General features: G+C 26.8%; 1 protein-coding gene across 3 annotated transcripts in view; it reads left to right on the plus strand.

The window, feature by feature from the left end:
• The first annotated feature begins 2,066 nt into the window (after positions 1-2,066).
• The window catches only part of LOC129963834 (apoptotic protease-activating factor 1-like), a 62,581-nt gene continuing 48,154 nt past the window's right edge, over positions 2,067-16,493 (plus strand). Inside the window, exons 1-5 of one of the 3 annotated variants that reach the window (XM_056078407.1) lie at positions 2,067-2,335; positions 7,178-7,331; positions 8,457-9,243; positions 13,198-13,445; positions 14,848-15,039. In XM_056078407.1, the coding sequence (XP_055934382.1) occupies positions 7,200-7,331; positions 8,457-9,243; positions 13,198-13,445; positions 14,848-15,039 (1,359 nt within the window). In that variant the 5' untranslated portion in view covers positions 2,067-2,335; positions 7,178-7,199. Of the gene's footprint in view, positions 2,336-2,398; positions 2,521-7,018; positions 7,093-7,177; positions 7,332-8,456; positions 9,244-13,197; positions 13,446-14,847; positions 15,040-16,493 lie in introns of those variants that run through there. The other 2 variants (XM_056078408.1, XM_056078409.1) reach the window with 2 other exon arrangements.

Raw genomic sequence — 16,493 nt, forward strand, 5'->3', positions numbered from 1 at the left:
ATCGACTTTAGATAATATAAAAGAAAATTTAAATTCTCTTCAAAGTCCTAAATTTAAGTTCAAAATTTTAATTCTGTAAATAGAAATTTCCGTTACATTCGCTGCGTATAGTTTAAAATCATCGACTGTTTTATTTCGATGAGTAGGAATGAGACTAACATCAGCTCCTGAATCCTCTAAGAACCGCAGTTCTGTGTATTTTTTCATTTACAAATAAATAAAAATTGCGGCTTTCATTATTATCCGCAGCAGCGGTAGCCGCTAATTCTGTTGTATCTTGGAGTTTCCCGATTTTTCTCTCCAAGCATATGGCGAATAACATTTCTCAGATCCACAACAATCACCAAATTTAAAATGATAAAAGCAATATTTACATTTAAGATTAAATCGTTTAGTTGAAAGATTGCGATTTCGAGATATATTTCGGCAAATCTAGAACGGTCATTTATTTGCATCGAATCAATTTTTTTATTCTAATGCAGCTATTCTTGCAAATAAAGCATCAGTATAGCTAACATTTGGCGAAACAGCACAAACTTCTTTTTCATATTCATCTCATAAATTTTATCAGCCTTCATAGCCAGTTTGTCTCAACTTTCTTCACTTATAAGAAGAATGTTTCGAAAAAAATCAGGCATTTTATCGAGCCATAAAGATTTCAACACTTTTTCTGGAAAATTATCCGGTCCTAAATTTTTCATCTTCTGCAACAGCTAACTTGGCTTGTAATTTCCAATGTCTATTTCAGTAACTATGAGCTGAATTATCTTATTTCCGCTTTCCTTGAGCATATTTAAAAGTCTTTCTTTCGCCAGGACATATTTATACGGCTTAGTATTTAGTAACATATTTATACGGCTTAGTTTCTTCAGTAGAAATTTTATTTATTTAAAACCGGACTTCTAGTTGATGAAACTAAATATTTGGTTTTTCTCGACAAAATGGTGGAATTTTCATGCTTAAAGGGTGAAGCTTTATAAACCAGATAACAGCCTTTGGACAGGAGTGATCACTTTTGTCCGGTGGTCGTGGTACTCGGCCACGAACCCAAATGTTGCGAGTTCGGTCCTCGCAATTACCAAATCGCTACACTTACTTTATTCGTTTTAGCATTCATAACATTAGTTGTTTCAATCGTAGAATGTGCGCTATCCGTAGTAAAATAAGGTCCACCAATTGTTGTGTTCTTATGTCAACAAGAATGGAATGCAGTCAAACTTACTATTAAACTAAATCTTATTACATTATAAATAATATTACCAAATTAACATCAACTTTTTATTCAAACCTGAATATAAACAGTGAAGGTTTTAGTTTAGTTATATTAACGTCCCGTTTTAAAGCAACACTAGGGCTATTTTGGGATGGACTTCGTAATTTTCAACTGCGGTCAGATGACGAGGACGAAACCTGAATTGGCACCTCCACTTCAAACCAGCGGGAGACGTTTGACCCCCCAGGATTTAACGTGCACTAGACCCGCTTAAACGACAGTTCTTCGGTGGAATCGGATCTCGAACCTGAAACCCTCCGATTCCGCAGCCGACACCTTACCACCAGGACACCACGAACCATAAACAGTGAGGGGATACCGACAAAGGCTGTTATCCCATAAGAGCGAAAAAGTTACAGTTAATGGATATCAAAATATTTGAGGGCTTGAATAAAGATGCTTAGAAAATGTTTGTTTATTCAAACTCTTGTATCTTTGGAAACAATAAATTCAATGCCATTCATAGTTGCAAATCTGAATTAACAAGTATTTAGCAAATAATATTTATAGTTATTAAACGATTCGTGAGTACATTTAAATGAAATATTTATAATTTATGTCGCAACATATTTGTTTTTACCCTATGTATTTTAATATTTGTTTTTAATAATTATAAAGCAGTATTACTGTTCATAATACTTTACAATCATTTAAATAATTACTCGTAGAAATTATTTACTAATATATAAGAAATAAATTGAGTTTATATGTATTTATTTCAGGTTTCCAAGGGAGAAAAAATATATTTCATTCAGACGATAATGTGCGCGACTGTATAACAGCGCGAGGTATCTGCACCTGTATGATAAAGGATTAAAGCGAAACTGTAAACTTTCAAATAACAGTGTTAGAGGAATAGAATCTTATCAAATCTAGATGCGATTATCAGATAATAAGTTGAAACGTAGATGCTCAAGTTATAATGTATTTTTAGGAATGTTCATATTGAAAAGAAATAAATAAGGACACAAGTATTGCTATGATATATGGCAACATGTTTCTTTCCTTGTGGTTTGAAAAGTTTTTTTGGTAGATTGTATGGAATTTCATATGAATATTGGAGTAAGTGTTTCTTTCTCTCTCTCTCTGTGTGTGTGTGTGTTTTTAATCTATTGCACACACACACACACACATATATATATATATCATATAAGCAATAAACAATTTTTTATAAGCAAAGTATTGTGGATTTAATTTTCATGGATTATTTAAAAAATAACTTGTTTATTTGAAATATACTATACTATGTTAGTAATAATGATTGATATTTTATTTATTTATAATCTGTTTTATTGTCTAAACAGTTTTAAAAATTAAAAATAATATATTAGGATATTTAACCAGTATGTCCTTTTATTCTAATGCATTTATGTTTTACATTTGCTATTTGTAATTTGAAATTCAATAAGATCCATCCAAATAGTACAACAATATTACTACGACAATTTTTTTTTTTTTTTTTGATATTGTGTGACATTCAGAATGTCAAACAACATCTCGGAGATATTCTATATTGTGCTGAAATGAGATGGTCAGTGAAAAAAATAAATTACATTTTTGTTATTGTTTGAGATAATGGTATATTTTTGATGCCAGAACTTTTTATTGCCAATATCGTTCATTAGATTTTGCTTTTTTTATGAATCAGTAAAAACTGTTAATAGATGTGCATGATGAATAGTTATTAAAAGAGACAAAATGTCAGCTGAAAGTGAAAAGAATTAAACCAATTAAACATTTGATATTTAACTTTTAGGACAAACCTGCATTTGCAAAGAATTATAAAATTGCGTAATGATATCCTTCATTCAAATAAAATTCACTTCTCAATTTTTTTAAATTCTTATTTTTTCAAGAATATTTGGTACTTGTGATCTTACTTTTGTACTTATGATTCAACCAATTTTCCTAGATGTACAGGTTTTAAAAAATTATGAAAATGACTATCAAAGTTTGAAGTTATATATTCTATATGTAATCACTGCAATTCAAATGCGATATAAAATATTGTAGAATGTTTGCTTAGAATAAGGTTTATAAATTTTGAGATTTGTAAATATTTATGATCTTTGGGTTTTATCTCCAGGTAAATGAAAAATATTTCCAAGATGGTTGCATTATGTTTAACTAGCTGTCTTTGGTGACCAGCCATTTTGCCAAAAGTGATATTCGTTAAAATTTTCTATTAAATATTGTATGTAACTGGTCTTTTAATTCCTTCTTCATCAAAATATATTTAAGCTTCAAATTTTGATAGTCATATAATTAACTCGTACTATTATAAAGGCCTTAAACCATAATATACTATATATCTCTAATTTTCTGTCATTCCTATGAAATTTCAACTTTAAATGAAAGTGGAAATGATTGAACTGTAATTAATATAAAACTTTTTTTTTTTTTTTTACTGAAATCAGGCTTTTTTTAAAATATGAGAACTGCAAACAAAATCATTGAACATTTAAGTTTGTTATGTTTGCTACAGAAATATTTTCATAATTTATGTAATATCTCAAGAATTATTCAACAAAAATTTCTCAGATTCTTCATATAAATCAATTTTTAGTTTTACTTTCAAAAGGATTAAAATGACATGAACAACAATATTTTATTTTGTCTTCGTCTATAAATATACTTAGAAAAATTATGAAGTCTAAATTTTATACAGTCTTTTTGTCTTAAGGAATCATATTCTGCAAAATATTTTTGACACTTCAACTTTTAAATAAATAAATGAACATTTCTATCTTCTGTTATCAAATCTGGTTGATTTATGAAATTTTGAATAGAATAGTTTCGAACAATCGACATTTTCATAATCTTAAGCCACTTATTCTTGAGTAATCCTTGGCACCGATTGGGATATCATCTTTGAGACGGTTGAATGAAGTGGTCTAAAACTGTCCGATTTTATTGAATAGTGATATTCAAATTTTCATAAATCAGCCAGTTTTAGTAACTGTAAAATATTAGTGTCTCAAGAACATTTTGTGAAATATGATTCACGGAGCAGAGGATCAAGATAAAAGCTAAATATTTGTTATTTATTAGAGCATTGATTGACTCAAGTTACATAAAATATCTCCCCTAATTTCCTGCATTGCTGCCTCATTGTGGCGGGGGAGTGTTCCTGGGTGAAATATGTCGGGAGAGTATTCTCCTGATAGGGTCACTCAAGGCATGAAGACCATTCCATTATGCTCAGCTAAATGCAATGCAAGCATGAGGCAAAGTCAGACTTCAGCCTTTGGTGCCTCTAGGTCCTTGACCTCTTGAAGCTGCAATTTAAGCCCTTTTATCATGACTTGTCGTCTTCGATCTCACGGACCTGGTGTGATCTTACTGTTGACCAGGTGGGCTAAGCCACACATACAATATAATTTTTACTTCATTTAGACCATTTAATCTCATGCATGTGTTTCTGTTATGATAGGTTATGAATAAGCTGTTGGGCCTTGAATTGAAAGGATATATATTTAAACATGATTGCCTTAAATAAAACTGATTTATTAAAATATTAATACAGATATTGTAAAAGAATATAGAAAACTTTGTGTCGTATTTACTTTTTCAAAAAATATTATATTTTTTTATTTATGTATTTCATTTCATATAGACACATGCTGAAAATTTCACCTTTCTAGATTTAATTTCCAATAGCAGTTAACTTATTTTCTAATTTGAGCTTTTATCAATGGGATGGCAAAATGTTGATAATAGCTAATATTTCCCCATGCACGCAAAACATGTGTGTGTATGTTAAATTTTAGTTTTATTTTGTGCAAAATAAATTGTTGAAAAATATGGTTTAATTTTTTTTAATTCATTAGAAATAAAAACTTTATTTATAGATTAAAACATTTGTATCATTAAAAAGATATTTTTTTGAACTTGATGTTAAAATTTTGTTTGTGGGATAAAATTTTTGGTAGTTGTTATCATGAAAAAATGCTGAAAATTTGCTTAATTTTCAATTGACTAAAATCTTAATGAAACATTTTAAAAAATTGCTCCGAGGTGCACATTTTTGATCGCCAAGCTATGCATGTAGCTGTAGTTAAACGGTATGACCTATAGAGTGTCAATATACACACACACATTCTGCTTTATTATTAATATAAGATGGGGTTAGCAATTAATTCTGGCATAATCTGAAAACTGCGAAGTAAACCAGGAGCAATAGGCATCTACAATTAACAAAATTTTTCCAACATAAAATTGACTTTTGTTAAAAAAAGTTTTTTTTTTTTTTTTTCCTTCCATGTGAAAGATATAATTGATTTTTTTTATGCCGAACTTAAAGATTCTGGGAAATATATTTCATACATAGAGACATCAATATTTAAGAATTAGTATTGCAAGTATTTTTTTTTTTATCAATTCCATTTATAGATTCTTAAATTTATGGTATATTCAGTCACTTTATCCTTAATGAATATCCTAATCAAAGGCATTTCTTGTCTATCATATTTACTCATTTCAGTACTGCTTTATCGACCTTGTCAAACTTTAAGTATTTTAATCATTTTCTATCTTCTCCAATATTTTCCAAAGTTTTAGTAATCAGATCATGATTTTACAAAATTATTTTCAAACATGAGCTTTAATAGTTTTTTTTTCCCTCCCTTTATCTTTATTTTTTTTTTTTTTCATCCTACTCTCAGCATCTTCTATAAAGCCAAACTCCTCATTCATATTTGAAGATTTCATTTTGAGATCATATTCATTTTAACAATCTGCTACTAAACTAAATTTAAAGTAAAGAGTCTCACTCTAAGTTAGGTAAAGAATTGGTAGTACAGAAACTAAAAATAACATCCAATTTCTCAGCAATTGTTTATTGGCTTTTCATTAATGACTTCCCTCTTTTAAGAATTTATTTTGAATTTAAGAATAGATAAGTGATAAAAACTAGAAAACAAATAGATCTAATTCCATCTTTTTTCAACCACCAGGCTATTTTTAATATGCATTTTTACAGTAATCATAAAACTTGCTACATCAAGATAATTATTTTCAAACCTGTTTGTTTACAATTCTGTTGTATGCCATACAAATTGCTTCATACTCTTTTTGGGTCCTTTGATAGAGCTCCCAAACCCAATACTAAATTGCATTTGGTGTACCATGAGTTTTTACTAAATTTCATGAATAATGCAAAATTTGAAGTTGACTCTATTTGGATTCCTGATGTTGCACTGTACATAAATATTAATTAATTACATATTTTCATCTTGAGTTGTATTGTGAATTGTGATATTGCTGCCTGTAATATTTATTCTTTTATAATGTGAAATAGTTAATTTTTCTTTGCATTTTTTATTGCATAATTCTTTTGAGACTTAAATCTTTTTAGTAATTCTTAAAAATTGTCTAATTAAGCATCTTCTATTTGCATTAAAATCAGTTGCATTTGCTAGCTTAATTAGATTAAATTTAAATTGCATTGAGGTTTTTAAAATTTATTATTATTAATTTGATTTTACCTAAATTGTTTATATCGTTTGTTATTCAATTAAGTAATAAATATATATCATTGATGTAAATCTATATTATTGAATTTATATCTAATCCTGTTACAAATTAGATAATTTACATTTGCATCAATAATTTATATATCTCTGTATCCAATAAATTTTAAAGCTCTATAAGCAATAAATTATAAAAATATTTTATTTATATGTGATTATGACTTTAAACTTTCCCATTTACAGAACTTGGCTTAAGTATACTGAGGGTTAACATGTACAGTGATTCAATAACATATATTATCAATAATATATATTTATAAATATATATTATATTCATATAAGTTACAAGTATGTATAATATGTATTTATAAGTCCCCCTTCCAAAAAATTTGTTTGTATATACATATACTTATTTATTTATTTTGCATTTCAGGGTTTAATTTTGACTATCAGGGATGGAATTAATACATAAATTATATTCAGAAGCACAAGCCTTTAAGGATGACTTAAGACCAAAATATATAATGAATACTTTGCTGAAGAATAAAACAATTACTGAAATAGAGAGAATAGAAATAATGGCAAAAGTAAGTAAAATGTGCCTTTTTTTCAATTTATATATATATATATATATATATATATATATATATATATATATATATATATATATATATATTTAGTAGCAAGAAATTAATCTATTTTTTAAGTTTAATTTGAATCACTCTTGTAGCCACTCATTTTAACATTGGAAATTAGTCAGCAGTGTTCAGTATTTGCTTTTGCATTACTATGAAATAGTAATGCAAAAGACTTGTTATTTCCCAAATTGAAACTCATGAACTCAACCTATTGAAAGCAAATTATTAACAACATCAATTTTTCTTTCTTTCAGTTTTAGAACATCAGCTTTATTTTATCAATTCTAATGAAAATTAAAATGACCAAAGAAACTTTGAAACCATATTATATCAAATAATAGCTTTGATTTAAGGAAAATGACAAATTTCATTCAGTTTTTGAATTCAACTTCTATTTGAAGGCAGAATACTTTTTAAATTTATTTTGGGTTATTAGTTGGATGGAAAATGTTCTTTCACTGTCTACATTAAAACTACATAAATTATTGTGTTTAAAACATGCATGCATTATATATTATGCAAGCAACATACATGCTAATATACTTTGATTTGCTTTGCTGATTCCATTTTTAAACTGGGTAAATAAACCTCCCGTAAGAGCAAGTTAACAAATTCGGTATTTCGGTATTATTTTCAAAATGTTATTATTATTTTGAACTATTCAAAATATGATTATTTTCAATATGTTCGTTTTTTCATTTCTCTAATTATCTAATCTGTTCCAGCTTTGTTTACTTAAAGGGATGGTGTATGTAAGCCAAAAATAAAGATTCACAATATTAGAAATTATGCATAATTTAATTTAGGACTTAACATAAAATAGCATTAATTTAAAATTTTATGAAAAATGAATATATGTAAAAGTAAATATATATTCATTTGTGTCATGCATTTTAATAAAAATTTCTAAAAAAGCTTTTCTAGATTACAGAAATTTCAGATTAAATGTCAAAAATTGTAGTTTATTAACATTAGGAACTTATTGCTAAAAGTTGAATATTCTGTCATGATTTTTGGATAGTTAAAATTATTATAAAAGTACATTCATTTTTTTTAAAACTTTCTTTTTTATAGGTAAAACCATCTGATCAAGTTGAAGTATTATTCTCAAAACTGTGTCATAAATCACCCTGGAAGCTGAAAGATTTTATAAAAGCACTTGAAAAAGATGAAGATGGTTGCAGTCCATATCCATGGTTGGCTAAAAAATTAGAAACTGCTTGTGATATTAATGATAAAGTGTATCAAATCCTAATAAATGGAAATGTGCCATTTTCAATAAGCCATCTTCTTCCAAGAGATGACAAACTGATAGAAATCCGTGATTCATTGATGCTAGCTTCTCATAGAAGACGCCATTGGGTTGTTTTGTATGGTCCTATTGGTTCGGGAAAATCTGTTTTGGCTGCTGAAGCTCTGAGGAATAATAATCTAATAGAACAATGTTTTCCAAATGGTGTTTACTGGCTTTCAATAGGTAGTTTAAAAGATGATGAAGCAATTAAACTGAAGTTTAAAAAATTATTTAAGCTAATGGATATGAAGTATGAAATTCAACAAGATGATGGAGCAGAAGATTTAAAAGATTTGCTGAAGAAAGAAGTTGGTGGAAGAAAGATACTTGTAATATTAGATGATGTTTTTACGGCGGAAGTCATAAAAGCATTTGATATTGGGTGTCCAATTTTGGTTACTACAAAGAATTTAAGTGCCTTAGATAAATATTCTTCTTTTTGTTCCAAGATTGAATGTAAAAATAATCTTAAAAATGAAGATATTTTATATATACTTTCCAAATATGTTAACTGTGAAATTAATCAACTTCCCGAAGTTGTTAATGACATCTGTGTGCAATGTAAAGGTAAATAATTTGTTATTAAAATTTATTTTATTATTATATCCTGCATAATTGATCATTATTATTATTGTTTGTATTAAATAAATCCCTTCACTAAAGAGAGAGAGAAAAAAAAGATATGATTATTTGAACATTTTATATCTAGAAGTAGAGCTATATTTACTTCATGTGATATTGTAACAATTTATGGTAAGGAAATATATGCAAGTAATAAATGTAACATCATATTATTTAATTTGTCTTTTAATACTTTAATGGTATGTTGTTCCTATTCCTTTAAGTCAGTTTAATGAAGAATAATTCTTTTCCTAATTACCATTTGATGTAATGTTAGTTTAATACTATTTTTATGAATTTTCCTTAATTAGTGGAAATCAGTGAAGCATTCTTAAACACTGTTAAGGAAAATTCAGTATTAATTCTAATTGATTTATGGTATTTGATTTTTATGTATTGATTTTTATGGTATTGAATTTACAATTCATGGTGTATTGTAACTAATAAATTAATAGACAATTATTTTATCTTCAAAATTATTACTTGTGTAAAGTTGCAAGCATGTCAGGTCAGTCTGCCTAATTTTTTCTTAGTTGAACAAACTTTTTTAGCTAAATCTATATAGATTTGGGAAAAAAAAACAAAAAAACAAAAACTTCTTTTCTGCAATTTATAGGATATACTCAAAACTCTGAAAAGTACCTTCAAAATGGGATTTAATTACTAAAGGAATTATATAGCACATACAACAATATGATATTTTCATCCATAAAATAAGCAGGAAATACTCTGTTTTGAGAAATACAAATCAGAGAAGAAAAAAGATGAAAATAGTTTATTTCCTGAAAGCATTCTGAATGTATTTGATATGATTCGTCTGGTCATTAGTAATTTGTCATCTGACCCATTAAGTAAGTCTGTTTGCATTAAATTATTTGCTGATGTAAGGTTTTTTTTTTTTTTTTTTTTTTTTTTTTTTACTGATGTGAGCTCAGTATGATTTTATAAAATGAAATTTTTATTTATTTTGTGGGTGCAAATTTTTCAATTTTTTTACAAACTTTAAGCTCTTTGTGGTAACCTCTAGATGTTGTGGTATTGCAATCAAATTTTTAAACCTAAAAAGTAACTTTTCCTCATTATTACCAAACTAAATTCTAATAATAAAAAAAAAGGGCCATTTTCATTTAACCCTACTGATCGGATGGAAAGACTTGGAAGATTTGTGCATCCACTTAAAGAAAATTTACCCCAGATTCTAATATTGGTTTCTCAATACAAGTTTTTTCACAGATGTTATTGTTAGTTTCACAATCACTTTCACGCTTCTTGCTAAACCTATGCAGATTTGTTAAGAAAATAGGTCCCTGTCAGTTCTGTAGTTTAGTTAATATGGCCCTTTTAAATGTTCCTCAAATGTATGCCAAAATTAATATTATGCTAATGGTTAGGCAAATTCTATTTAAGTTGGAAGTTCTTTTCAGGCATTGTTTTTAATCCATATATATTGTAACCTTTTTAATGGATAGGTATCTTTAAAATTTTAATTTTGGATTTATTAACAGAGTTTAGGAATTTCAGAAATACTGAGAAGTACATTTTCCATGATGTTATCTTTAATTTTGATCCATCTATTTCCATTGCAGTTCTTCCAGTAAATAATACTTTATATTATTGTAAATGTCTAATTCAAATTTCTTAATATACTCAAAAGTAATTCTGACTCCAATTAAAGAATTTAAATAACTATTGTAGAGTAAAAATTTTGACATAATTTCAAACAATTTAGAATATTAATGTATATATTGATGCATGCGTAGATGTTTTCAAATGATTTCATTAAGAAAGTGAAAGAGAAAATATTTTTAAAGTTTATTAAAAATTAATGTATATTTTTATTCATAATTTCAAAGTCACTTTTATTTTTAGTTTTTCAATAAGTGCTAAATATTGTTTGCATTTTGGAGGCATTAAGTTCTGAAAATCACAAAGTTCACTCCCCCCCCCCCACTACCAAACCTTATACTTTTTCCCCTCATATTTCCCAAGAGAAGTTCATTATGTCCAGCAAATCAATTTAATGTATAGTTTATACATCATGGCAGTATATTAAATTTTTTAAATGATAAATTATAAAATGAAATATGCATATTAAGAAATGGTGCATTAAAAATCTACAATAATCAATAAACTGGCTAAAATCTTTACCAGTAGAATCTCATGAAGTATTTTTTTCACCCAATAAACTTTCCATGTATTAATTAATATTGTTACAATCTTTGTAAATATTTCTGTATTTGTTTTCATCTTGAAATATCTCGAACAGATCTGAAATACTCAGATTCTGGGGCAAAAATCGCACAATTTAGGCTCATTTTACGTAAAAATTGCATTTCCAGTGATTTGGCAAGATTCTTGGCAAAAAGTAGATAGTTCTGAAAAATTCCATCACCTAAGCTCCAGGGCCATTATTAAGCGAGATAGCTTTAAACCATCCAGAACCTTGGCAAAAGTCCTAGATTTTCATGCTAAGTCAAGTATAAATGCCACCGCCCTATTGACCATGATCATTAGAGAGTAGTGAAGACTTGAGTGTTAGTTTAGCGCACAGAAGCTGTTATCTGTCTGAGGTATTACAGACCTCTATGTTTGGAAGCTGTTTCCTGTTGTATTAGCTGAATTGGAGCTGTGTAATTGTGACTCGTAATTACTGTAATTTCCAGCATCTGCAAGAGATTTCTACAAATAAACGTCTTGTGATTTTCGAGAGATTGTTTTATCAACTTTCAATCTACACGAACCCCAAAGCGCAGTACAATATTATAAAAACCATCACACCATCGATCCCTAAAAATATATTTGTACTAAAACAAAAGTTGAAAAAGATAATTCTTGCATTTCACAAATCCAAAGGTTCAATATTTGAGAAAATGATTGAAATAAAATTTCTACTTTACTTTTCCACACACTTCCTCTTTTTATTTTAGCAGTAGAATTTGCAGTTTCATGCTTTCTTTTTATAATTCCAAATAATGCATTATAGTTGCAGCATCATTTATTTATACTTTTATCCCAAAGGTTTTTTATCTACAATATATTGGAAATTTTTTATCAATTGGTTGCTTTTAGAGAAGTTTTTTAAGTTTTAGTCAATGAAAACCATTGTTGATCATTCTTAAAATATGATAAATAAGTAAATAGAAGAAATTTTTTGAATGAGTTTGTTAATTCATGTTTAGGAACCGTTTTTATTATCATACTAAGCAGTACTGTATGAAGCAAATAAAGTGGGAAAATGGTAAAAAAGGTTGTTTAATTAAGAAAAGAAATTGCATTTTCTTATTTAAATTCTAGAAATATGTTTTTAACATTCGTTTTTGGAATTCTGATTTTAAAAATTTCTACTTTTATAAATAATGTTTTTTACTTGTATTAATTTTTTTTTATTAATTGCTATATTTATGTTTAATTGGATATATTATTCCACAACCTGTTAGATTTATTTATTGATTTAATTGTTTATTTTTTTTATTAAATATATTGAATGTTTTATTAGTGTTTTTTTAAAAAATCATTCTGATTTTAATACCCTAAGTAAAGTCTTTAAATTTCTTTAAAATAAAAACTTTTACATTTAAGTGTATTTATGTGTTTGGAAATTTTATGACTTTCAAAAAATTTCCGGTTTTTCATTGTAAATTGCTTTTAAAAAAAAGAAGTTCCAATCTATTTCTTAACAGATTGTTTAAAAATGTGGCAATTAATCTTGAAAAATCCAGCTTTAGAATTTTTCAGTAATATCCTGTGAATTTCACAAGATCTCTACTGAGATATATTTAATTCCAGCTATATAGTTCCCAACTGCATAATTACATCTGTTTTTGATTTAACTATTATAAAATGCAATGATTTTGCATTATATTGTTAAAAGGGTGTTTCTTTCAATTCTTGGGGATTTAGGTTCACCTTTAGTTTCAAGTTTGATTGGTAGCTATATGGCTGATATTGGTAATAACCGGAGAAAGTGGGAACATCTGCATGATAAACTTCAAGAACGAGGAACAGGCACTCTTAGAAAGCGATGGAAATCTGGTGAAAAAGAAGATTTTGGTAAAATTATTAATCTGTGCCTTGAGCCAATTCAACATCTAAAAGATTATTACTTAGATTTTTTGATTTTTTCCAAGGATGTTTCTGTGTCTAATCAGGTACTATGAATTCATTATGCTGCTAATTTAAATATTATTTATTTTTTGAAAAATATTAAAATCCAATATTTTTCACAATCATTTTTTAATATTCTTTGCAATTAAGAAATTAGAATGTCTAATTAAAGTAGCTTAATATTATAGAAAGAAAAAGCATAACATGGTCTTTCATTAAATGCATAAAAAAATTACTAGATTGACATATTATTTATGACTTATTAGTTTTTAATAATTGAAATATATTTTATTTTTGGGTTTGAAGAAATCCTCCCCCCCCCCCCCAAAAAAAAAGCACCTAGGTGATAAGCTAGATTATAATATCTATGAATAACTTAATTTAAGCTTGTAATTTAAAATTCTATAATTTGTCAATTGTATGGCAAACAAATCAATAAAGTCATTAAAACAATTGAGATTTAAAATAGTTCTATCACTTTTAATCTAAAATATTAGATTAAAAAAACTATAGTTTAATCATTTATTGTTGATCCTAATTACAAATTGATCTAAAATAGTGAATGTGATCTTTGAAAGTGAAGTGAGGAATAATTAAAATGAAATTTAATTAATCTAATGAAATTTGACTAACAAACACCTTTTAATTGCTATAGAGCTTTGTTTTAAACAATATGCTCTATAAATTTTTTGATATTAAAAATATAGATTAAAAACTGATGAAAAAAATAAATAAAAAAATAGAAACCATAAAATTTTTTTAAATTGTATTTTTACAAACTGTAATATTTGCAGATCAAATAAGGGTTAAAAATAGTTTGTTTTTTTATTTCAATTTTGCCATAAGTTTTCAAAACAATCCATTTTTGCAACATTAGAAATTACATTACAAGAAATTTTGAACTTTTAATATTAAAAAAAGTTTTTGAAATATAAAAAATATACATAAGGTAATGCTTATCAATGCTCTTTGCTTCTTATTTTGGTATCTGTTAACTTAATTGGAAATATGGATAATTGATACCACTAATGCACTACAATTGGAGAAAGACACATTTCTTATTAAAAATACATTAAATTATTTTATTTATAGATGTCATCCATTATTTTCTTCTACCATTTGGCTTTAGAAAAGAAAAGTCTAATGCTTAATTCTATAGCATTTTTAGATTTTAAAATTACATAAAATTTAATAACCAGTTGTTTGAATTTCCATGTTTTTATGCTCATTTATTTGCACATTAGACATAGAAAACAGTTTAATTTTTGGATGCCAATGTATTGAAAGTATATTCTAAATTGATAACTGTCTTTATTATCAACTAGATTTATTATGTATTCTAAATCGGAATAGCTTTGATATTTAATAAATTTATGTTAGTGATGCTAAGCTTTTTCTTTAGTATATTATTAGTCTTTTTTAGTTGATTTTTGAAATTTTTTTCAGGTTCTTGAAATTTTGTGGGGGAAGAATGATTACGAAGTATTAGAAATTATGAGCCCACTGAATAAGCGATGCTTTGTTGATATGGAAATATCTGAAAGAGTTGAGAAAGAAGATGGTGATAATGTTTTAGTTTCTTATACTAGTCATGATCTATATTTGGATGAACTTACTGAACAAGTTGGAGCAGTTGAAGTAATCATTTTCATTCTAAATAACTATTGTAAAATAAATAATTTGCATTGAAAAAATTAAAAATCTCAACAGTATAATAATTATGATTTGGAAATAAATAAGAACATATTATAATATTTTTTTTTTGCATAATTAGGTTGTATACTTTTTTATATATATAATCCTTAACTTTGATTTAAAACAGTGTTATAAAATGCTATCTTTTATTAATGCTTGCTTTTAAGAAGAAGCAGTAATTAGTCTGTCTGAAGATCTAAAGAGGGAAAAAAATATTTATTCAAAGCCTTCTTAATTTTTTTTTTAAAGTTGCATTTAATGTTCTGTTGAATCTTTTAGTTAGAAAACAAGCAAGCTGTTTACCACTTTTGTTTTTATTGGAAAAGCAAATCTTCCAAACAAATCTAAGACAGCTTCATTTATTTCCCTAAATTTATCCTAATGCATACTGTAGATGCCATGGAATTTCAAATTGTTGAACTTTTTTTTAAAAAAAAATTCATCCCTTTTTTTAATAATAATTTTGCTTATTTCCATTGCATTACTTTTTCTGTTAGCTTTCTTGCTTTACATCTCTTTTGATATAGGTTCAACAATTAAAAGGCTATACTTGTGGCAAAGTTGTACCTTGGTCTATGTTTAAAGACCATGGTCATTTGAATTACCTATTCTAGAAAAGGACGAAATTCATTTTTTATTCTACATAGGGAAGAAGTTATCAATCCTATTTAATTTTTGATGTTGTTTTGCATGCATTTTTTACCCTTTTCTTCAGTCTTTTTTTTTTTTTTTTTTTTTTTTTTAACAAAAAGTTAATGGCCAGAAAACCAAACGAAATCTATTTCATTGAATTTAAGTAGGTCCATCGCTACTGCTTAAAGGCTTTAAATGGCTAATCCTAATTTTTTTTTTTTTTTTTTTAATATTATATCTTTGGGCTAAAGATTCTGTTCCAAACAAAAGCAAGCAATGTTAAATGTTTCCACTATACAGGAATGTTCACTTGGAGAGGCTATGCATTGCATTTCTCAGAAATTAGAAGAAATGAATCAGTTTTGTACATTTTTATCAAAAACTATGAGAGTAGAAAATTTTTTATACAATTCAAAAATTACATTAAATTTTTTTTTTTTATCGGAAGTTTTTAAATGTAAACTAGGTTTGGATTTCTATTTAAGCAAACTAGGCAATTGCCTATGGCTGTTCGACTAAGAAGGAGCTGCAAGCAGGTTAGCTTTTTTTTTTTTTTTAAATTATCTGTTTCTTGAATAAATAGGTAGTTTAAAAATATACAAATAATAAAATATAAGGATAATATTAACACTTGATCAAGTATAATTGATGCGATTCATGTCAATTGTATTGTATTCACTTAGAAAGTATGCTTGTTATAATATTTTTAAAAAATGGAACATCTGTTTCAATAAAGCTAACAATAAAATATCCCTTTTCTGTAG

Source organism: Argiope bruennichi, chromosome 3, assembly GCF_947563725.1.
Source record: "Argiope bruennichi chromosome 3, qqArgBrue1.1, whole genome shotgun sequence".
NCBI classification, from domain to species: Eukaryota; Metazoa; Arthropoda; class Arachnida; order Araneae; family Araneidae; genus Argiope; species Argiope bruennichi.